The sequence below is a fragment of the Brienomyrus brachyistius genome, chromosome 1 (assembly GCF_023856365.1).
Source record: "Brienomyrus brachyistius isolate T26 chromosome 1, BBRACH_0.4, whole genome shotgun sequence".
NCBI classification, from domain to species: Eukaryota; Metazoa; Chordata; class Actinopteri; order Osteoglossiformes; family Mormyridae; genus Brienomyrus; species Brienomyrus brachyistius.
This window is the reverse complement of record NC_064533.1, coordinates 43,882,369-43,906,098: the sequence shown is the minus strand read 5'-3', so window position 1 is coordinate 43,906,098 and position 23,730 is coordinate 43,882,369. Positions and strand designations below refer to the sequence as shown.

General features: G+C 47.2%; 2 protein-coding genes across 2 annotated transcripts in view; one reads left to right on the top strand and one right to left on the bottom strand.

Annotated features, from left to right (window-relative positions):
* The window catches only part of LOC125734192 (peripheral plasma membrane protein CASK-like), an 85,815-nt gene extending 73,963 nt beyond the window's left edge, over positions 1-11,852 (top strand). Inside the window, 11 exon segments of the mRNA XM_049006105.1 lie at positions 416-501; positions 625-693; positions 1,524-1,592; positions 2,670-2,705; positions 3,741-3,937; positions 4,021-4,136; positions 6,608-6,688; positions 6,799-6,879; positions 7,987-8,189; positions 8,276-8,359; positions 9,669-11,852. Of these exon segments, the coding sequence (XP_048862062.1) occupies positions 416-501; positions 625-693; positions 1,524-1,592; positions 2,670-2,705; positions 3,741-3,937; positions 4,021-4,136; positions 6,608-6,688; positions 6,799-6,879; positions 7,987-8,189; positions 8,276-8,359; positions 9,669-9,845 (1,199 nt within the window). The 3' untranslated portion in view covers positions 9,846-11,852.
* A 5,300-nt stretch (positions 11,853-17,152) lies between these two features.
* Positions 17,153-20,737, bottom strand: nyx (nyctalopin). Its single transcript, XM_049006106.1, has 3 exons — positions 20,471-20,737; positions 20,188-20,259; positions 17,153-18,732 (listed from the first exon to the last, which is right to left on the bottom strand). Exons 2-3 carry the CDS (start codon positions 20,207-20,209, stop codon positions 17,336-17,338), a joined length of 1,419 nt encoding a protein of 472 aa, XP_048862063.1. The 5' UTR covers positions 20,210-20,259; positions 20,471-20,737; the 3' UTR covers positions 17,153-17,335.
* Between the last annotated feature and the right edge of the window lie 2,993 nt (positions 20,738-23,730).

The following is a 23,730-nucleotide window of genomic DNA, read 5'->3' as shown; positions in this document are numbered from 1 at the left end:
TAAACCATTCCACACTATAGGGACCCTGTAGCAGAATGCTTTACCGCCCACTGCCACCTTATTTATATGTGGAACGTCAAGGACACCATAATAACACTACCCAGGTCTGGGGGTGCTTACACCCCCCACTGCAACGCTGGCGACAGTCAGGGTCTCCCATCACCTCTATTGGCTCACAAGAAAGAGAAAAACTGCCTGAGATTAGAACATAAACAAGTGGAGTGGAGAGATCAGAGATCTGTGCAGGACTTCCCATAGGTGCCTGGGGTTTGACCCCTGACCTCCACATTTCCCCATTTGATTCAGCTGCATGTGGTAGGACTTTCACCTGATTGGCTCTTTAGGTCACAGGCCAGACACTCTTCCATGGGCTGATACCTTCCCCCTAACCCGCCCGGCCCCCTCTCCTCACCAGGAACGCTTCACGTTGGCGACGAGATCCGGGAAATCAATGGCATCAGCGTGGCGAACCAGACCGTGGAGCAGCTGCAGAAGATGCTTGTAAGATCCGGCGGCCTCACTCCTCGTCTACACGTAAGCTGGTTGCCATGCCAACAGAAGGCGGAAACCCACCCTGCGTGTGTGTGTGTGTGTGTGTGTGTGTGTGTGTCTGTCTGTCCACAGAGGGAGATGAGGGGCAGCATCACCTTCAAGATCGTGCCGAGCTGCCGCACGCAGTCTTCATCCTGCGAGGTAATGTACTGCCTGCTGATCTATGTCATGTTAGTCTCGCGGTGTTGTGTTTCAAAACACCTGTCGCGCTAGGCACCCCCGCAACCACAACCCTCACCACCTCTGCCCCCCCACCCCCTCTTTTCGGTGACCCTTCCAGCTCACTTCCTGCTGGTGGCTGTGTGTGTTTGAGAAAGCTTTCCCTCTACCAGCACGGGTGCTGGCACACCAATTTTACAACCAAGATACCGGAACCTCCCCCCCAGAGAGCAGGCCCCCCACCTGTTCCAGGACCCATCTCCACTACTGTCTGACTGCCCCCACCCCCCTATAGCTCCAGCATTTGCAGTAACTCCTTCCTGGAAGTCTTCATAGCACTGCAGGTATCTCAGGCTGCAGTTAATTAACATGCAGGGTTTTGACCAGTTAAGACTTTTCAAGATGCATCCTGCGGCTGTTTTTAACAGCTGAGCTGTTTATTTTTTTCCTCAGACTAGAAGAGTGACACAAAAAGACTGATTTTGGGGCTCGGTTTCTAATGGCACTACAGTGCCACCTTGTGTCCATCTTTCAGTCTCGGAACTTCGCTTTCGCTTCTGCTTTTCTGCATATGGAAAACCACTCAAGCTCAGCGCTGCGTTATCACACATGTGGACTTCCTTTCCTCCAGGGTGTTTCTAAAAAGCGAGTGTAGCGGGCTCCCCCCCCGGGGCCAGCTCCCTCCACATTGTCCTGTGCTCCCCTTAACACCGCCGTGCTCTCCATGGGTCCACGCCGGCCCCCCCCCCCCCTGTTTCTTGTGTCCCGGCTGTTGGGGCTGTTGTGTCACTGAATTCTGTGTCTTATTTCAGAAAGAGTCCCCCTCTACCTCCAGACAGTCCCCTGCCAATGGCCACAGCAGCATTAGCAGTTCCATCTTGGTAAGATTCCCCTGCTTCTCCAGGCGACCGGTGCCCCCCCCCACCCAGAATCCTCAGCTCAACCCTGTGTGCAACTGATGCTTCTTACTGTCCTACATTTTTACTGTAAAACACCACTTCTGTTTGTTTCTTGTCTGCCCCCCACACACACACACACACATACGTTTAGCCCCCTCATTGTAACTGTAAGCCAGTGGTTCTTAAACTTTGAGAAGCACTGCTGTAAGCCGTCATGCTGAAACAGTGTCCTGTAGGCCGTGGTGACCCCCCCCCACCACACCCCCCCAGAGTCTAGCTCAAGTCATTTCTCACAGAGGCAGGTCGTCAGCAGAGCCACGTTTCCGCTATCTCTGTTCTCAAATTGGTGTGTTCACTGTTCCCTCACTGTTCGCTGTGATCCCTTGGTCTGACAGGCCCCCCGCCAACACGCAGTACCTACAAATGGCCACTCTGGACCTCCCTGTCTATCTGAGTCTCATGCTGCCTCAGACCGACCCTTTGTTCCGGCTGGCCAAAGTGCCGGGGGCCCATGGTCGATTATGTCATGGCCGGGACTGTGCTGTTGATGCCATTAAGGGTCCCTTGTAGCCCCAAGGTCAAGCATAAAGATTTTGTGGGAGGCGTTGGCCTGTAGAGAAGCCGAAGTCACCTCAGCACTGACTGAGCATGTGCGCTGCAGGGCCCGCCCACTGGGTCTGCGTGCGATTGGCCGCCTGGCATGGGGAGGGTGTGGCATGTAGAGAAGCCGTAATCACCTCAGCACTGACTGAGCATGTGCGCTGCAGGGCCCGCCCACTGGATCTGCGTGCGACTGGCCGCCTGGCATGAGGGGGGCGTGGCCTCCATCCTCACAGCCTTTCTGACTGATGTTAGGTGCTTGCTTGCTCGCTCTGGGCTGCCACTTGCTTGTTGCCAGGGGACCGAACCGTCTGCTGCCACGACGTGTGAACCAAAGTGAATGTCCTTTTGCAGACGTGCCAATTGTGGCAGCGTGACGCTTCTCTTTGGGCTTTTCTGCCCTCTCAGTAAATGGTCAATATTCTCCCACTGTGGTTGTCTTTTCTTTTTTCTTTGCAGGATTTACCAGCAACAATCCAGCCCAAAGGACGACAGGTAAATACCAGCCTTTGCTTGCCCCCCCCCCCCCCCTCACTGCCTCCTCCTTTTTCCTGCAAATAATAGTCCCCCTGTCTCAGTATTCATGTATGAATCCCCCTCCCCCCAATTTAATGGCACTAATTCTCACCGCCCCGTGGTCACCATCCCGCTGACGTGACAGCAGAAAGCCACTCCACATCCCAGCGTCTTTCCTTCCATAAGTGCATCAGATCAGCAGGGTCTCCAGCTTCGGTCAGCTGGCCGCTGTGATGTTTTCAATTCGAGACACAAATTTACATGCATGTAACAGTTTTTTACCGTGCAAATAGTCTGTAGGGTTTGCAGACTACCCCAATGCTTTTGATGTAGCTATTTATAGGTTTATAATGGAATAACATAGATTTGCCATAAGATTTCGTGCGTGTGCATGAGAGTCTGAAAGTGTCTCACACCGGGTATGTGATAGTTGGTTGCCATGGATCCACGTCCTGTGTGGGACTGACATCTCGGGCTGGCTGGGCCACAGAGAAGCAGACCTCGCCAGATCCAAGCTGCCCGTGGAGCCTCTCAGGGCCCCCAGGAGCCTCTCCGTACGATTCAGGGCCCCCTGGAGCCTCTCCGTACAGTTCAGGGCCCCCAGGAGCTCAGTCATACAGTTCCTGCTGAGATCCTTGCCATACAGTGGGTCCCCACCCCCCTTCCTTCATTTCTCTCCCACTGCTTTATAATCCATCCATCCATCCATCCATTTTCCAAACCGCTTATCCTATTGGGTCACGGGGGGTCCGGAGCCTATCCCGGAAGCAATGGGCACAAGGCAGGGAACAACCCAGGATGGGGGGCCCCAAGACGACATGGGGAGAACCCCAAGACGACATGGGGAGAATATGCAAACTCCGCACACATGTGACGGAGATTCGAACCCGGGTCCCAGAGGTGTCAGGCAACAGTGCTAACCACTGCACCACCATGCCGCCCCCTGCTTTATAATAACTATCAAATATTCCCCCACCCTCGTCTGCCCATCCCTGCTTCACCCCCTCCCCACAGATCTATGTGAGGGCGCAGTTTGAGTATGACCCCACCAAGGATGACCTGATCCCCTGCAAGGAAGCGGGCATCTCCTTCAGGGTGGGCGATATCATCCAGATCATCAGCAAGGACGACCACAACTGGTGGCAGGGCAAGCTGGAAAGCACCAAGAATGGGACGGCTGGCCTCATCCCCTCCCCAGAGCTGCAGGAGTGGTACGCCTGGCTCCCGCCGTGGAGCCCACGGGCTTTAGGCGGAGCCTGATGGTGATCTTAGCTCTCTCCTCCTGCTCTTGAAGGCGCGTGGCCTGCATCGCCATGGAGAAGACGAAGCAGGAGCAGCAGGCCACCTGCACCTGGTTTGGCAAGAAGAAGAAACAGTACAAGGACAAGTACCTGGCCAAGCACAACGCAGGTGAGCGCGGGGCGAGCCCCCCACCCCCCCCGGCATCACGCCCCGCTGGCTCAGAGCTGCACCACAGCCATGAAGAGACCTCGTTCATCTGCCACCCAGACAGATGTTGTGCAACCGGATGAATAACGTTGTTGTGAAAGTTGTGGTTGTGTCTGGCATCACCAGGAAGCCATTTAGTTACCGGTCACCAGGTTAGTGTGTACAGGGGTGAGCGGCTCACAGACTGTGCAGAGAGGTGCACTGATTACACTGGAGGAAGTGGGCATTGACACCCAGGGCTGGAAGCAGCCAGGGAGTTCAAAAGGGGCCCCGGGGTCCAGGGCCCGGGCCAGAACGCCTCAGTCTCACAGGAAGTGGCCTATTTTCTACTGTGACAGCAAGATCTGCAGAGTTACACACACAGACCAAGCGGCGGTTCACCTCTGTGCTTTATACACACACATACACTGTGGGAACTCTCATTCATTTCTGTGGGCAAAATCCCACCAATGAGGACCCTAACCCCCACCCAGCCCTAACCTTAACCGTCAGTAACCAAACCATTTTTGACTTCTGGCATTTATAGTTTGTTTGATTGCGCTCACAGACTTTTATAAAATTGAGCTTCCCTTTTTGGGGGCTGGAAAAAATGGTCCCCACAATGTCAAAGTAACAGATTTTTATCACATTGTGGGGACCCAAATGTCCCCACAATGTAATATATACATAACCCAAACACACGCACACACCCAGGCACGCACAGGCTCACCCTGTCCACAAACGAGCTGCTCAGTCTTGCTTCTGCAGATCCCAAAGTGCCTCTGAAATCCAGTGTCCTGTTTTCCCCTGGACTTCGGCCTCCAGTGAATATACTGCTATAAACACATCATAACACGACAGGTCCTTCCCCAAACATGCAGCTCATCCTTCTGAGGGATGTATTTTCCTTAAAACCCTCTTTCAGTTTTGTCTTTGCACAGGAGCCCCAGTGGCTGTCCACCTACCCTGCGTGTCGTATAAACCTGTTGGATGTTTCTCTGGGGGTCAGAATGTCCCCGCAGTCTGGTCCAGCCTGACCGTTCCCCTACACAGGCTACTCTGTGTACTCTGCCTACTGGCTGTATTAACACTGAACCGGTGTGTTTTGTTAATGGAAACGCTGTCTGTGTTGACCAGTGTGACTAACCCATATCTCGATGCCCCCTCCTCCCATTTTCCATGCTGTCTCCCTGCCAATGGCCATGTAAGTAACACTTGGTGACGACGTCTCTCTTTCGTTTCCTGCCTGCTTTCCTCTCTCATGCCCCCATTTGCGTCGTCGCCATCGGCACCTGGCCGCCATTCTGGGCCTTTGCTTGTTCTTTTTTTATGACAGACGCGGTAAAATTGAAACGGAAATCTCCTGGCAGACTTGGTGCGGTTTAACTTGGCTTCCTCCCCTCCTTTCGAAATCGCGGTCAGCCTTGACTTTCCGTTCCCCATCTGCTCTTCCTGCAGAACTGCTTCCTAGTCTGCAAACTCGTATGATTTGGGCACTATTTTCTATCCAAGACAGAAATCCCCCCCCCCCCACACACTCATCTGGAGCACAAGAATTTCTTTAGCCTTTGAATGTCACATGTGCAGCATTTCGCCACACAGTCTTTAGTTGGACCCAAGACCAAGTCCACGTTGTTGCTCCCTCTTAGCTTGCAGCTACTTTATTGATCCCCGTGTGGGGAATTGTCTTCACACCTCCCTCAACTTGCTCTTTGTAGAGTAAGCTGGGGGGCATCCAGGGAGCTGGGTTGAAAAAACCCTGCCATAGAGATGTAGGGTGATAATTGTGAAAACAGCCTCATTGCCCCACACTGGATCCTCTTTCATGATTTTATTGCGTGGTGATTTATGCAGGAATCTAGTCCCAGCTCCTCATCAGCATCAGCTTCTGCATTCGCCTGCTTTACCTTTTTCACGGTTACACCTCATGCGCTGCATCTCTCTAGGGCTGGAGTAGCTCGGGGCCTTTTTCAGGATGCACAAAGCCCCAGAAATCTGCTTTACCATCTTTCAGGAGATGGCTGCACCATTCCTGGGACACTCCCACAATGTCGAGGCAGTAGACTGCCGTTGGTCCCCACTGTCATCACCAAACCGTACTTCTGGAACCATCTGTTTTGTCCTCATCCCCCACAACCACCATTTGAGACACAAGACAGTCTGAGCACATGAAAAGAGACAAAAGCTTTTCAATATCGCTTAGAGAACTATTCAAGAATTTTCTTAAAGCACTCTTCTTGTCTCTCTCGTGCGCTCTCTCTCTCTCGTGCGCTCTCTCTCTCTCTCTCTCTCTCTCTCTCTCTCTCACTCTCTCTCTTGTTTTCTCTCTTTCTTTGCCTGTGGTGCTTTTTATTCCATTCCATTTACGAAATGTACCATGGCACTGCGCAGTGCTCCGACCGCGTCGCGCTCACCCTTATGCGTGACTCAGCAGCGCCCCCTTCCCGTTCCAGTGTTCGATCAACTAGACCTGGTCACGTACGAGGAAGTGGTGAAGCTGCCTGCTTTCAAGAGGAAAACTCTCGTCCTCCTGGGTGCGTAAGGCGATGGGAGTGCGCGGGGGGAGGGGATTACAGGGGGAGGTCCGGTGTGCACTGCCCTTAGGGCCTGTGGCCGCCAGCCTTAACGCATCTTCCCACCACAGGGGCCCACGGTGTCGGACGTCGGCACATCAAGAACACGCTGATCGCCAAGCATCCGCACAGATTTGCCTACCCCATCCCACGTAAGACACTTCCTGATCTCCTCCGCTGGCAGTGCTGGCGTCCAGGTCTCACTCTGGCTGTTCCCATCACCTTCTCTGGGTCTCTCTCCATTTGTTTTTACATGCCACCCTCCAACACAGCGGCCCCTGAAGCATTTAGCAACAGGAGGAACATCATCTTTAGATTTGCCACCTTACGGCTGAATGGGCATCAGCGGTCAGCCATTGAAAAGACCCTTATTTGGGGGCAGTGTGTAGCTCAGTGGGCTAAGCCTCTGTGCCTGCGATTGGAAGGTTACTGGTTTGATCCCTGCCCTTGGGAGAATAGTCTGTGGACCCCTGAGCAGGGCCCTTAACCTCCAGCTCCAGGGATGCTACGTGCTGGCTGACCCTGTACTGTCACCCCCCCCAAGCTACGGAGAGCAATATGGGCCAAGAGAAGCATTCCACTGTACTTGCGCAAATGGCAAATGATTTATCATTATTTACCATATGAAAGAAGTACTGTACTGAAACATGACTGGAAAAAACAAGGAGCTAAGAAGCCCAGCGCTGGCTATAAGGGCAGAGTGACTCAGGCTCCGCCCCCTTGTGCTTCTGCCATACCTCTGTTGTCAGAGCTAAAGAACTCTTAAGTGAAATGGGGATAACCATGTCTAACTGTATAATGGTTATACTCTAGTTATCCAGCAGAAGGTTGCAAAGCCTGGAACTTACCCAGGAAGCACAGGTCGCTGTCAGCAATTTTAGCATCCACCACTGACTGTTTTACTATGTCATTGCATCTTAAAGGGCTAAGAAATGTCTCCAGCTGGAGGCGCTGTTGCTACAGATAAGACCCGTAAGCATGGAGCAGGCCCTGCTCAGGGTGTCCAGGTGCAGTGCTACCTTCATATTTGTCTGCAGTTGGGACTGAAGGAGCTTAGACATTAGAACTTGAGGTGAACCTGCCAACTGGCCGTGGTCGGGGGAAGTAGAGAAGCCAGATCTGCAAAGTCTGGTTCCACCACAGAGTGGCGCTGTGGCACTGCTGGCTGAATGAGGAAATGCCATATTCATATTATCCCTGCATGGAGGTCCGTGCGGTGTGTCTCACCAGGTCCGTCACCCCCTCCTCCGTCCACACAGACACAACCAGACCTCCGAAGAAGGACGAGGAAAACGGTAAGAACTACTACTTCGTATCCCACGACCAGATGATGCAGGACATCTCGAACAACGATTACCTGGAATATGGCAGTCATGAGGACGCCATGTACGGCACCCGGCTGGAGACCATACGCAAGATCCACGAGCAGGGGCTCATATCCATCCTCGACGTGGAGCCACAGGTGGGTGACGCTCCTGGGCAAGGAGATGTTTCCAGAAAACCGAAGCCATCTGGAGGAGCTCCACATAGGTTTTTGTTTTCCCACAGGCCCTGAAGGTCCTACGGACGGCTGAATTTGCCCCCTACGTCGTCTTCATTGCTGCCCCGACCGTAACGCCCGGCATCAGCGAGGTGAGGCTCCCACGCCGGCACACATGCAGAGCGTTTTACGCCTGTCTCTGGGATGTCCAAGATCGTAAACAAGCATCAAGTCCCACCGCCAGTGGGGTAGGAAATGTGAAAAAAGACGGCAAAACTGCTACATAACTAGTCCCAGCGTGCCGTGGTGTCAGGCTGGCAGGTCTAAACAGTTTCCAGAAGTTTGTTGTAGTTGAACTTGTTTAAAATATTATTTTTAAGTGTACATAAAGATTAAGAGCATATAACATTCAACGGCAGGGGTGGGGTCATGGAGAGGGGGCACAAGGGCGCTGGTCCTAGCTGGCAGCTGATTGGCCCCCAGAGTCCCCCTCCCCTGTTAAAACATGTCATTGGTTAATGATAAGGTCGGCTTCCCCGTATGAATTATCGCCCTTTGTATGCCCCCCACCTTTAAAAAATCTTTTTTAAAAAAATTTAAAAAAAATTTTTATTTTTTTTTTAAAACTTCCCACCTTAAACCATGACAGCCAGACGGCATCTTGCTTCTCGAGAGTTGACGTGTGCATGGTGTGTTGGTGTCTGATGTAGCCCACCGCCATCGAGCCCAACATCGGCTCTCCCGTCAGGCATCGCTGTTGACTTTTAAAAGCCCAGCCTGTCTGCCTGAAATGGCGATCAGCTTTTCCATTCCGTCACGGAGGAGGTGAAAGCAGCTTCAGTGCTCAGGGCTCCATCTGCGTTCGGTTCTGCTGACAATAGCTCTTCTGAGATCTCCTGCAGACGAGCCCCAACTCTGTTGGCAGCTCAGCGGGTCCCACATGTGGAGCCGTTGCCGTAGGCGACCCTGGAGTTGCAGCCAACCCACCGCCCCGTCTTACTTTTGTTTGCCCATGTTCTGATTTCTTTTGCGTTCCCCTTCCATGCCAGCTCCCCCGGTGGTGCAGAAAGTTGCCCGTAAGTACGAGTGTGGCGAGCGTTAGCGTTAGCTGTTCCCGCAACCCGTCACAATTCCCCTTGACCCACCCCCAGGTCCTGGTTCTCCTTGGCTCCCCGTCCTGACTCCGCTTGGCTCCTGCCCTTTCCTGCTACTGCTACATGGCCCATAGTTGTCAGATGTGAAGCAGTGCTGGGTTTACAGACCGCCCTGTCTTGACTTTTTTGTGTGGAGCAGTAGTGAGTTTTTGAGTAGCAGGTAGCACTTTGTGTTCTGGTCCCTGTGTGTGGCAGGTCTCAGGTCCGCAGGAAATGTTCTTCACTGGCGGGTTTCCTGTAGATGCTCCCTAGCCTGACGCACGGAAGAGAGGCTATCGCGAGGTCACTGTCCTCTGCTCCATTCCAGGACGAGTCCCTCCAGAGGCTGCAGAAGGAGTCTGAGATTCTGCAGAAGACGTATGCCCACTACTTCGACCAGACCGTCATCAACAACGAGATTGACGAGACCATCAGATACCTAGAGGAAGCCATCGACCTGGTGTGCACGGCACCCCAGTGGGTGCCTGTTTCCTGGGTGTACTAGGTCACACCCCCAGTCCCACCCCCCTTCTTTACAATGCACCTGTTCAACTTCAACTTACCATGGAAGAAACTGTCTTCCCTGGAAGACCTCAGTGTACATGAACTACAGTCAGTCTTGGTCCTTAAAGACTACCTAGACGTAGTGTTGTATAAAATTTATATATTGTCATGTCCTTATAGCTAGGAGGCGACCGTTTTTGTTATTTTTAAAGAGACAGTATCTGAAACCAGTCGTTAGCACAGAGACGCCCCAGGTGTCAGTCTTGGCTTTGCATCGCAGCCTTCATAACATGTGACCCATGCTTCAGTTTGAAACGTAGCGCCCCCTACAGACCGATGAAAAGCACATGATCTTCGTGGCACCCCTCTCTTCCTTAATGGCTTCCTTCACTGAAATCCACTATTTTGTTTGTTTCTAATTGTATTTTTTTACCCACTACAGCACATTTACCCTGTCCCTCGCAGATGGCTGCCACTCTCGATTTTCCCAGGTTCCGTTTACATTTCATAGCTGACGCTGTCAGCCGGAATAGATACTGTCTCTCTAAAGGAAAACCGTAAATGTTTAAGAGATTTGAATGACGTCTTATGCATGTGGATTCCTGCAGGCTTACATGCAGTCAGTGTTATCAGTGTCAAACTCCTGTTATCTACGGCAGAGAACATTCCATCGGTTGGGAAAACCAAGACCGGGGAGGAAATCGTAATGCCTATGCACATCCCTTGCATTCTGGGTAACTTTCTGAACAACCGGTTTTTAATCGACCTTGTAGTGAGATGTGTCTGTAAATTGTCTAGAGTTAATTTGTCATGAGAACAATTTGGGGGAGGTGGGGCGGGACGGGGGGAGACGGGGAAAAAACTATTACAGACCCGTCGTTTCCGAAATGTGTCGTTGAGAGTATTAATGTTTTCAGTTCCATCGAAAGAATACCGATTTTTATCCTATGTGTAATTGTTTCAAAAGAGGTGCACACATTTTGCAAGTGAGATACTTTGCAAAAGAAGGAGCAGTTTGTACACTCAAAAGAAAACAAAAAAGCACAAACTGTTTACTTCAGACTGCCTGGTGTAAATTCCTCTGCAACTGACAGAGCAATTCTTCAGTATGAACAGTTTTTTAAATATATTTCCTTTTATGTGTTCAAAAATGACGAGGCCTTTGCATCTTCTGTCTCATAAGCACACCGTTTGTGCCCAGGTTGCTAGCAGGATTAACTTCGGTTTCTTGGAACTTTTGGTTTCATGCCTGTCCACTGTCTGTCCATACAGGCCAGGATTTCAGGATCCAAGCAGAGAAATTCAAACATGAACAGGCGACCCCTGAAAATAAGAGCTGAGTGCTGGTGTGTACCTCATTAAGTTCAGGTTCTACACAGATCTAGAAGGTTATGTGTCCCTGCATCCTGACAGTCAGAGTACTTGTATCACCACAGAAGGCCCTGAGCCGAGGCCCTTAATCTCAGCTGCTGCGGGCAGGCTGGCTGAACCTGCTCTCTCACCCCACAAACATATCTGTAAATATAGAAGCAACAAGATCCGCAGCAAACAAATATGCTTTTGTAATTAGTAGGTAAGGTGAGATTCACTGATTTTCATCGGTGCACCGGTATAAAAGTTCACGATGCGACTGCCCTGTTTAAAAATTGTGTGAACCAGGCACAATCTTTGTATTGGTAAAATCCAATTAACGAATGCAGAATAATGAGGTAAATCATTTTGCTTTATTAATTTCGTATTATTTATTTAGCTCACAACAGGCGTTAATGTTTTCGGGGGTCATTATGCTTCCAGACCACAGGAGGTCGCGACTCTTACCAGGAACCCACTTTGTCAGCTGTTGGGCAAAAAAGCAAACTTTCTTTGTGTCTTCGGGAAGGTGAGACATGGGTCCTGGCTCGTGTGACTTTTAAGGGGATGAAACTGAGCCATGCGTATGTTTACATGTTGAAGCTTGTTTGGTAATGATTTTGATTAAATGTAATATGTTTGGTGACTTTGAAAATGACATATATCTCAGATGCGATGCCAACTATGGTGACGTTCATTAGCAGCAAGTATCTTTTGGAGCAAATAAGTTTGACGAAGCCAGTAACTGGCTAATTATTACATGCTATATTTTTGTTGTATTTGCCCGTGCTCTATGGAGCCTGGATTGAAATTTTTAGTTTGTGGTTATTGTAAACTACTGAGCACAAAAGCAAACTTTTTTACTGTCTGTGAAGGGAGAGGAATCGCCAGCTCATTCTTATGTTTAAAGGAGGGGAAGGAAGGATATTTAATACAGTCCACAGTTCGTTTGGTTTCTGCTTTGCTATTTTTTCTTCAAGAAAAACACAACCTTTTTGAGAATTAGGCCCACAAGCAAGTCTTTAGTTTTACCTTTTTGTTTAAGTCATATTAACCTGGAGACTGTATTGACTGTCACCCACCTCTCTGTCATACTGCACTCCCCGCTGGATCAGAACACCTGAAGCCTGACTGTCACCATGGTTACTGCCGCTGTGCCGCACCTGAGCCAGCCCCTCCCTCACCACACCACGTGACATCACCAACAAACTAAAACACAGAGCAGTGCGTCACGAGGGGAAGGTCTCGGGCCTGGCCTGCCCTGTCAGCTGCAGTTATTGAGTGGGAAGCAGCACATGACCAGGGCTGCATAAATATTTAATTATTAGTAGAAGCCCTGTGTCTTTATCATGTATAAATGTGATCAATAATTTAATATTTAGATTGATTCCCCCCTAAACTATTTCTCAAATGTTCTCATCTCTAGTTCTCCACTGTTGTCAGCGGCCAATTCTCTGCAGTCTCATGGGAGTGTCAGGTGTGTCCAGAGATGCGTTGCATCATATTGTGTGAAATCGCACTGCATCGCAACAGGAGTGAATCGTATCCTATCACAATAGTAGTTGCTTCACATGTATCTTTAATGTATCGTATCGTTGACATTGAGATGTGAATCACATCGCCTCGGAGATAGAGATGCACATCCCTAATCGAGATGTGTATCACATCGCCTCGGAGACGGAGATGCACGTCCCTAATCGAGATGTGTATCACATCGCCTCGGAGACGGAGATGCACGTCCCTAATCGAGATGTGTATCACATCGCCTCGGAGACGGAGATGCACGTCCCTAATCGAGATGTGTATCACATCGCCTCGGAGACAGAGATGCACGTCCCTAATCGAGATGTGTACCGTATCGCCTCGGAGACGGAGATGCACATCCTCATCAGGATAACGATCACATACAGATGGCACAACAGAATGGCTCAGTATCTGGCCGCCTGTCTCATAGGTAGCATTTTCTAATTCTTTAATCCCAGAGCAGCCCAGCCCAGTCATCTCAATGATGATTTTCCTTTGTTGGCCCTTTTGGTTCCTGTGTGTTTTACCTATAAACGCACATCTCTGAGCTTCTAGCCCTGAACACTATTTGTAGAGGTAGAGGACAAAAAGCTGCAATAGGTTGTCAAAGTCTAAAAAGTCAAAAATATTTGTAGCAAAGGATGGAATTTAAATGTAATTACGGCCTCCTGTCGGTCCCCTGCAGCCCTGCTTTGATGTGACTGTGCTGTGCCCCATCACCACTGAACTGCTTGCTTACCGTCTCCCCTTGTTTCAGGGCCACACCTCCATGCGGAGGGTCAGGGTAGCCAGCTGAGGGACTGGACCTCTACCCATTACTGAACAAATATGCAGCACTTACGCTGAAGGGGAGGATTTTGAGGGAACCTGAGACGCTTTTGGAAAAGGCCTCAGACTGCCACCCAGGCACCCCTGCTAATGCAAATTCCTCATGTCTGAATGACCCTGAGAGAGAACATTAGTTAGGTGACACACCACTAATCATATTTACTGCTCTCATCTAGAGTCAAATATCCTCCTTCTGTGCCATGCTGGAAAACTACGGCTTTTTAATCTCTAGTATTGGATGAAGAATCCGTCCAGCAATTACTACTGCTCTGTTATTTTTAATCTTGCTCTTTAAAAATGTATTTTTTCTTAATGGAAGTAACTTTAATCCCGTCCTGCATAAAATGCCCAAATCCTACATAAACCATCACAGTCTGTGTGCCCGTTTATACTATAAAGGAAGCCCATTCAGGCAGCCATGCAAACTGGGTCCTGCGTCCAGGAGCACCTGGCTGGTCCAGTTTAGCCCGATGGCTTGTAGGTAAGTAGAGCATTTTGCGATTCCCGCAAAACCATGACTTCACCACTATTATTTATAGCACCAGTGAAGGCCTGGCATTACCACAGCGGAATGTACTGGAAAGCACTGCCGTGCGCAGACTTCCTCCTTTTCCTATGACACGTCAGAGTGCAAGCAGGTAGCAGCATGCGAGCGGAATTGTGACATGCGGAACACTACTTTGCATAACCCAGACCCCATCTCATTGGCCAAGCAGTCACCCAGAGCCCATCCCATTGGCCAAGCGCCACCCGGAGCCCATCCCATTGGCCAATCACCCATAATTAATCTGCAAAGGTAGCTGTCATTCAGTCCCCTAGGCAAATTAACAAATCTGTCATCTCAATTCTGCTTAATTCCGTCTCTTGAAACATTACAAAATCGGTTAAGAGGGGGTCAGATAATAAAAATTGAAGTTAGTCATGAAAATCCACAAGCTTATAGACTAAGACCAGGATTAGGGCTCTGTTCCGCCAGGCTAACGGAGGACAAACAGGCTCTGTGTTTTAAGGAGCTTAACTCATTTGTTGAAAGCCTGGAGTCCTAAATTCAGTGAGTGTAATGAAGGTAAAAGGCAGGCGTGCAGAGCCATCCACTTGTGCCAGGAAGGCTTCACCACAACACTTCTCTGTTTTACTCCATCTTGCGAAAAGTGACAGACTGACGCCTCACAAACACATTGGCACAGTCATTGAAGAAGCTTTTGATGGACATTTCAGAATATTGAGGCCTCAGAAATGGCAGTAAACAAATCTGTCAGAAATTAAATGTTTTATTTAGGAGATCTAAAAAAGTGATTTTGCCACATAAACAAGTATCTAAAAACAATATTTAGAAATTTCTGATCTCTAAGCAAGTCAGTGTCTTAGAAAACAATATTTGTAGAATCTTATCTCGGGCGGCACATTGTCACCCATGGCATTGTCACCCGGGGCCTATCTCGGGGGACACGCTGTCACCCGGCGCCTATCTCGGGGGACACGCTGTCACCCAGAGCTTATTCAGGGGTTATTATGCTTCCAGACCACAGGAGGGCGTTTTTTATCATGAACTCACTTTTTAAGTTGCTGCGCATAACAACAAGCTTTCTTTTGTGTCTATCTATGGGAATTTAGCTGAAAAACCTTCCTGGCTCATCTGACTTTTAGGGGAATATAACTGGGCTATGGGTATGTTTACATGTCACAGCTTGTTTGATAATGAGCCAGTGGAAGTTTATTTGTTTCATTTAAAAGATTTTGATTAAATGTAATATGTTTAGCAGTTTTCAAAATTACATATAATCTCAACAAGTCGCGGTGCCCAATATGATCAGTTAGTGGTGATTAAAATTTTATCAGTTTGTTCATTAGCAGCAAGTATCTTTTGGAGCAAATAAGTTTGACGAAGCCAGTAACTGGCTAATTATTACATGCTATATTTTTGTTATATTTGCCCGTGCTCTATGGAGCCTGGATTGAAATTTTTAGTTTGTGATTATTGTAAACTACTGAGCACAAAAGCAAACTTTTTTACTGTCTGTGAAGGGAGAGGAATCGCCAGCTCATTCTTATGTTTAAAGGAGGGGAAGGAAGGATATTTAATACAGTCCACAGTTCGTTTGGTTTCTGCTTTGCTATTTTTTCTTCAAGAAAAACAACCTTTTTGAGAATTAGGCCCACAAGCAAGTCTTTAGTTTTACCTTGTTGTTTAAGTCATATTAACCTGGAGACTGTATTGACTGTCACCCACCTCTCTGTCATACTGCACTCCCCGCTGGATCAGAACACCTGAAGCCTGACTGTCACCATGGTTACTGCCGCTGTGCCGCACCTGAGCCAGCCCCTCCCTCACCACGCCACGTGACATCACCAACAAACTAAAACACAGAGCAGTGCGTCATGAGGGGAAGGTCTCGGGCCTGGCCTGCCCTGTCAGCTGCAGTTATTGAGTGGGAAGCAGCACATGACCAGGGCTGCATAAATATTTAATTATTAGTAGAAACCCTGTGTCTTTATTATTTAGAAATATCACCCATTGCATCACACTGTATCGTGTGGAATCACACTGCATTGCAATAGGGGTGAATCATAACGGATCACAATAGTAGTTGCTTCATATGTATCTTTAATGTATCGTATTGTTAACAATGTATCAAGATGTATATCGCATCGCCTTGGAGATGGAGATACACATCCCTAATCAAGATGTGTGTCACGTCACCTTGGAGATGGAGATGCACATCCCTAATCAAGATGTGTATCACATCACCTTGGAGATGGACATGCGTATTTCTAGGAAATACAGATTCACCTAATGACATGTGAAGGCTTGGAATGATTTATAGATCTTTAAAAATATTAATACATCATAGACTCAGTGTCACATCACTGCTTTTAATGTCATCGCAGTTAGACCAATCCGCTGGCATAAATACATACTAAATTTGACAGATATTGATAACTATATCTCTCACCACGGAACAATGATGCACTACATAGCAATGGCTAAAAAGAAAATCTTGATCCTTTGAAGACAGTGCCACATCAGCAATCGATTGTGCTTACGATTCTACGGCCCAAAAAGGCACAATGAATACATTACCCGGAGTTCACTGGCGTTTGCTCTTAACAGCTGATGGTGTCAGGTCACAGGATCCCTATGTGGGTATATTAATAATTACAGCTGTTCTGAAGACATGTGGCTACCTAGATCCAGTATCGTCTATAAGCCAATGTGACAAATAATCATGCTGATCACTGCGTTTTACTGCCAAGCCAATCAGCCAACAGTAGTGATGATGGCCTCCGTACAGGATCATAATCTCAGCTCAACTTGTACAGTTTCCTGGCACAAGAGGAAAGTAGAACTAATGAGAATAAAGAATTCATTTGGAGGGAATCGCTGTGGGATGCAATTCCTGACAGATCATTTCTATTTCCTGGAAAACTGCTGATATCTCATTTTAATGCTACTTTCCACCATGTTTGTATCATTTGCTTTGGGACTCAAAAAGTTTCCCTCTAAACATTATGAAATTGAACGTATGGGTTACAATGTCCTCCAGCAGCACCAATCTCTGTGTTATATTAAATTATACATACAGTTATAGTCGTACTTCCCAATAAAACACCGTAGCCACCAGAAATCATGGAGCAGAATCTGCAGTTCTCTGCATTGTGAAATATCCACTGTAGCGCACATGCACTGACTTCCTGCCGCAAGAAATATCCATCTTTCCTCTGGTTGCCAAAACATGATACATATCTTCATAAATGGAAGAATCAGCAACCTACTGGAAAACATTGACTTCAACTGCCCAAGATCTCGCCATGACGGGCAGACACTCCACAGAGGAGTACAAAAAGCAAGAGAAGCTGGCTGCCATGGAAACGGGTCCCAACAGACACTCGGCTCTCCGTCTGCTCCACCATGGTGCCGTTTCTGCCCTCGGTGCTGTTGAGCATCTCATCCCGCAGCTCTTGCTGCAGAAGTTTGGAGAGGAAGCTGCTGAACCTGTTTTCAGTGGTGGAACGCCACAGGTGCGTGGGCGCCGGGGCAGAGCTTGTGAAGTTGAGCTCTGCTGGATCCACACACACCCCACCAACCTTGTAATAGGCTATCTCACTAAGGTCCAAGCCAGCCACAGCAGATGGGGAGGCGCAGGGAATGTCCCTCACCAACTTGTAGTTGTTCATCCACTCCTTCAGCCACTCCAAGTCACAGTTACACTCCCAGGGGTTGCGAAAAACATAGAGGTGACCCAGGAAGTAGATGGGCTGGAACACTGAGAATGGCAGAGTGCTCAGATTGTTACTGTTGAGGTGGAGAGAAATGAGGCTGGTCAGGTTTTCAAAGGCTTCCTCTTCAATGAAGGACAGATGGTTCCGGTCCATATAAAGCACCTCCAACTCTACTAGATCGCCAAACCAAGTCTTGGAGACATGGGTGAGAAAGTTACCGCCCAAGTTGAGCATCTTTAAGTGATAGAGGCCTTTGAATGAATAGAGGGGAAGGTCCGCCAGCAGATTGTCATTGAGGTAAAAGTTCTCCAGCCGCTGAAGGTCCTGGAAGGCCTTGTCATGGATCACATTGATGCGATTCTCCTGCAAGTTCAGGTATTGGAGTTTTCCAAGTCCCAGCAACGAATTGTAGGCAATGGCCTCGATCTTGTTGCGCTCCAGATAAACGTGGGTGAGATTCTCCATGCCTCTGATTGCCCCCGGAATGCGCCGGAAGTTATTCTGGTAGCAAAGTAGCTCCTGCAGCGCCGTTAGCTCCACAAAGATGCGGTCAGGCATGCTGAAGAGGTTGCAGTCTGCAAGGTCGAGGCGTCTCAGTTTTTTCAGAGCGATGAACGTGCGAGTGTGCAGATAGCGAACATACTCGTTATGAGCCATCTTGAGCTCCAGCAGGTTGGCCAGCCCTTTAAAGGCTCCCGGGGTTATGAAAGAGATGTTATTGTGGTCGAGCGACAGGGAGTTCAGAGAGGGCAGCGTTCCGAACGCCTGCTCAGCTAGGAACTTCAGGCTGTTCTTGTCCAGGTTGATGGAGGTGGCCTCGCAAGGGAACTCCTTGGGCAGGTCAAGCAGGCCGGCGCGGTCGCACAGCACAGTGCAGCTGCCTTCCGGGATGCAGGTGCAGCTGGCTGGACAGGAGCGTGTGCAGCCCCAGGGGGCCAGGACAGGGGGCAGCAGCAGGAAAGACGCTACGGGAGGGACAGCAAAGCAAGAAGGCATCCATATCAGTCTTAGGCTCGTTATATTGGATCTCTGGTCCCTGTTTATAACCAAGTGAGGGACTAAACAAGAAACAAATATATGAAAATATGAAACGCTGTTTTCACTCTATATTCACTCTTTATCTAAATTGAATAAACGAATTGACTAAAGCGGGGGGGATTTCCAATTAACTATTATTGGTTACATTGGTTACATGTAGTGGTACAACGTGAGTCTTGACAAATATGATGTATCAAATTGTATTTCACCTGAAGTCTGCCCCCCCGAAATACTGAAATAACCAGGTAAGGAATAATTTCCCATGGATAGACAAACGCTTGAAAGGAATCTCAGAAAAACCAGAAGCCAAAAAAAGAAATTCAGCTTCACTGCTGGTTTCCATTCTTTCCAGACTGAGCAATACTGGCGGGCAGAACGTGACTGAGTCCGGCTCCTGTCACTCTGATCACTCGAAAAGTTATAAATAAAAAAATGTATATAATATAAAAATCAATTTAAGCATGTCTACAGTTTAAAAAGGAGGACAGTTCGTACACAAACTCTCCTCCTTAATTGTGGGATTCCCTTCCACACTTCTTGGCTCTGCTATTCACTTGAAATATTTATATCAGAGATCTTTATAAAGACAGGGTCGTTGTGAATGAAGGCCACATGTCAAACTGGGAAAGCCGCAAATCACGGGGAAACGTGATCTTATATGTCACATATCTGTATATGAACACGTACCCATATTTTCTAAATGAATGAAGTCGAAATTATATATATCAGGTCTTAGTCAGACTATATCTATTTATTGCTGCTTAACATAAAATAACGAAAGCTGAGATCCTCAAGAGGTAAATCCTATGCAATTGCACTTTGATTACAATTATTCTCGACTATTAGAACATTAAAGCGAATATCCGCATTCTGTAAAACGTGTTTTAATCATAGGATTAATTCAACAAAAAGATTATTTTCACCGGATAAATCTGCAACGAAAAGCAGAATATAGGGTGAGGATCGAGAAGCAGAATAACGAAACACTCACGTACGGGCGCCCAACAGAATTAGTATGTAATGAAAACAGCCACAGCAAAACTAATCGCTTAACAAATCAGTTCTCGTCCCCCTTTCGCTAAGACTATAAGGTTGTGGTGGATTGCCTGATGGAGCAATAAATATAATTTTGAAAATGCACCTTAAACATTAAAAAAAACTGATAACTGGTGTCCTAAAGCAACACGTTTTTAAGGTAATCATATTTCGCGAAGATGCTCTCGCCACTTTTAAAACTGTATTTTCTTGGAAGTCACCTATGGATATTTTCTGGAGGGTGTGATCTGAGGAATCCTGGCTACCACCTGACCCGCCCAGAAGCGCAGGGGACTGAGGAGGTGCAGACACTTCGGGACTCACAGTGAGCGCAGTCCTGTACGCACCTTGTACGAAGAAGTAAAACATCAGTTCTCCTTTAGCGTATGCATGTCAAGACCGAGCATCTAGGAAACGACCTGAAACAGAAACTTTAAGTATAAGGCGTTCTGTCCGTGAATCATTTTACCGAGGTAGTCTCATCCAATTTAAACCGCCGGAAAGCCTTTCCTAAAACATAACTACATAAACATATTACATACATACATAGACGACCATCTTCATATCCTTATGAAAATTAAGGCAATCAGCTGCAGAAATCGCCCCCCCTTCCCAGCAGACCGGCGTTACCCGTTAGGAGGTGCTCCTTCGAAGGCATCCCACTTGTGAACCTTTCGCACGGGCTGCTGTATCTGCACAGCCCGCATCCCTCCCGGGGACTTAAAAGCACCGTCGGTGGGTGGGGTCGTCATCATTCAGTTAAGTGGGGGATTACAGAGGTCAAAGCAGGACTCAAATCTCAGCAGACAGCAGCAGCTCCGCAGCAGGGCTTTGGGCGACAGCGCATATACACCTGGCCCATTGTATTACCCAGCTAACATTTAACGTTGGCCCAACGTTGGTAGAACGTCGGACATAACGTCCGACGTCAGACGTGCATCTGCACATCGGGTTTACGTCAACTGTACGTCTGCAGCGAACGTCTAATGCACGTTGTCCCAACGTGCGGTAAACCAAGTAGTGATAAGCAAATGTGTGCAATTCCCTGGGGCCAACGTAAAACCAACGTCCCACGGACATTATGGGGACCATGTGCCAACCTACTTTCAATGTCTGGGTTACGTCAACTCAACATCTGCAGCTAATGTAAAATGCACGTTATACCAACGCTCAGTAAACTAAATATAATGAAGAAAATGATCAAAATTCTCTAAAAAGGGAACAAAAAGACACACTCAAATTTTCCAAATTAAATTTATTATATTGTCTTAAAATAAATTGTACAAGGGATATGAAATATTAGAATCCCCATAAAATCTAACTTTTTACATTTACAAAGTTCCGAACTACCAAGTAAAACTGACATCAAGAAATACACAGCATCTTGAACATCAGGCATTACCCAGGATGACATCAACAACCTAAATACATGTAATATAGAATGCTTGAGGTCACAACTTGTTGCCTATAATTTATTTCAGGAAACCCTTAACATTCCAGTTGTTATGATAACAGCTATGTAAATAATTCAACTCAGCAGTAACAATGAAAAATGAACATCATTAAATTGCATCACAAATAATAAAATCACCTTGAATTTTAAAACATTTGTACCCAATTATGTTAATTTTCTTGTACTTTCACTACAGGTAATACTTGTATTCTATGTACATAACACATGGTCCATTGTGAACACTACAGTTTAATAAAGAAATATTAATACGACATTACCCTGTGTCATGCCCGGCTCGTCCGCTCCTCGTGTGTGCCACGCCCCCTGCCTTCCCACGTGCATTTCCTTGATTGTACCCTGCTGTATCTGCTTACTTTGATTAGTCTTGTCTGGTTTTAAGTCCTGGTCTTACCTGTTAGCGTTGTCTGTCACGATATACGTCGGCGGTAGAGACGCACGGGTAAGGTGATGAGCGGAGAGGCAAGCAAGCAGGCAGAATTAGGGCAAATGGGGATTTATTGGGAGGACGAGGACTCGGGAACATGGCACGCCGACTAACATCATGACAGACAACGCTAACAGGTAAGACCAGGACTTAAAACCAGACAAGACTAATCAAAGTAAGCAGATACAGCAGGGTACAATCAAGGAAATGCACGTGGGAAGGCAGGGGGCGTGGCACACACGAGGAGCGGACGAGCCGGGCATGACACCCTGCTTACACAATACATGTTTATGCAGAAAATGATTTAAAAGATATGCAGTTATATATCAGTTTTTTGGTCCCTGTCACAACTGTGGAATGTGTTAAACAAGTATCTGTACTCCGACCTAACACACAGCCCATTTATAAAATACCTATTTTAATCAGTTACTTGTTAGGCATTGATTCAAACAATTTTAGCCTAATATTCAGGAACACTTCAAAATGAAAGCCATTATAAACTACTTGACAGAAGCAGATATTTAAAAAAATATTGGAACATTTAAGACTAGTTAGAATAGTGGATGCCAACAGGACCAAATAATGTATCAACGCCTTTTTTAGTTATAAATGTGACCCATCACAACAAAACCGGTCATAAGTCGCTCTGAACTTCACCAGGTTAATATGGACTCGTCGTTCATTTTCCTTTTGTAAGCTTATTGTGAAATAAGAGTGCAACAGATTAACTCAGATTTCACAAATTGCTATCAAGTTAAGCACGACTTATGACCGGTTTTGTTGTGATAGGTCACAAATAAGGTAAGTGACTAGCTCTACAGTTTGAGATACAATCTGCAAATAGGCACAGTTTCAACAGCCAGAATGACAACTTTTTTTCAAACATTTGCAACTGTGAAATTTTTAAATAAAGAATGGACAGAATATTGCACCAATCTCTACAGGAGTTATACAAAAGTTATTTATAAAGTATAGACTAGATTATAATTTATAGTGAAACTGAAAGTGTGCAACACAAGATTCATCTCACAAAATTCGAACAGTACTTGTGATTTTACAAATTGCACCAATGACCAATATGATACATCAGCAAAAATTAATTCTTCATTAGATAAAAAATGTTCCAACCTTGAAAAGGATTCAAAACCAAATTGCCTGCTTACCATAATGTAAATTTACTGAAATTTAACTTTATTAGTAGCACCAAAAATAGATAGAAAAAATGAACAACTCCAGATTTGTGAAATATCGAACTTGTCCTAATAAATTAATTGTATCTCCAAAACTATTCACCTCAGCAAAGGCTCATCACGAGGCGAGCGAATAAACAGACATGTACTTTCAAAATGTATCCATCCATCCATCCATCCATTTTCCAAACCGCTTATCCTATTGGGTCGCGGGGGGTCCGGAGCCTATCCCGGAAGCAATGGGCACGAGGCAGGGAACAACCCAGGATGGGGGGCCAGCCCATCACAGGGCACACTCACACACCATTCACTCACACACCATTCACTCACACATGCACACCTACGGGCAATTTAGCAACTCCAATCAGCCTCAGCATGTTTTTGGACTGTGGGGGGGAAACCGGAGTACCCGGAGGAAACCCCACGACGACATGGGGAGAACATGCAAACTCCACATGTAACCCAGGCGGAGACTTGAACCCGGGTCTCAGAGGTGTGAGGCAACAGTGCTAACCACTGCACCACCATGCTGCCCCTTTCAAAATGTAAAATAAGATATCTTCTAGGGTAAAGACTTCATAGAACTTCATTTGGCAGAAAATTTGTTTGTGTGCAAAACTAAATCATTGTGTAAAATATTGGTTAATGTAAGTACCCATAAACGTGCTCTTTACATCTCATCATCACTTTTGTCACTCAAGACAAATAGGATAGGTTTAGGATAGGTTTTGGTAATTACTATCGTAGTTTTCATTAGTTTTGTCAACTAGATGTTTCAATTTTTTCTAAGACCGGTCTGTAT

Bases quoted from the DNA above. Each gene is read 5' to 3' on its own strand.
- nyx (XM_049006106.1), bottom strand. From the start codon at position 20,209: ATGTTTTACTTCTTCGTACAAG. The intron at 18,733-20,187 runs GTGCGTACAGGA...TCCCTCCCGTAG, and splicing joins GTTTTACTTCTTCGTACAAG to CGTCTTTCCTGCTGCTGCCC.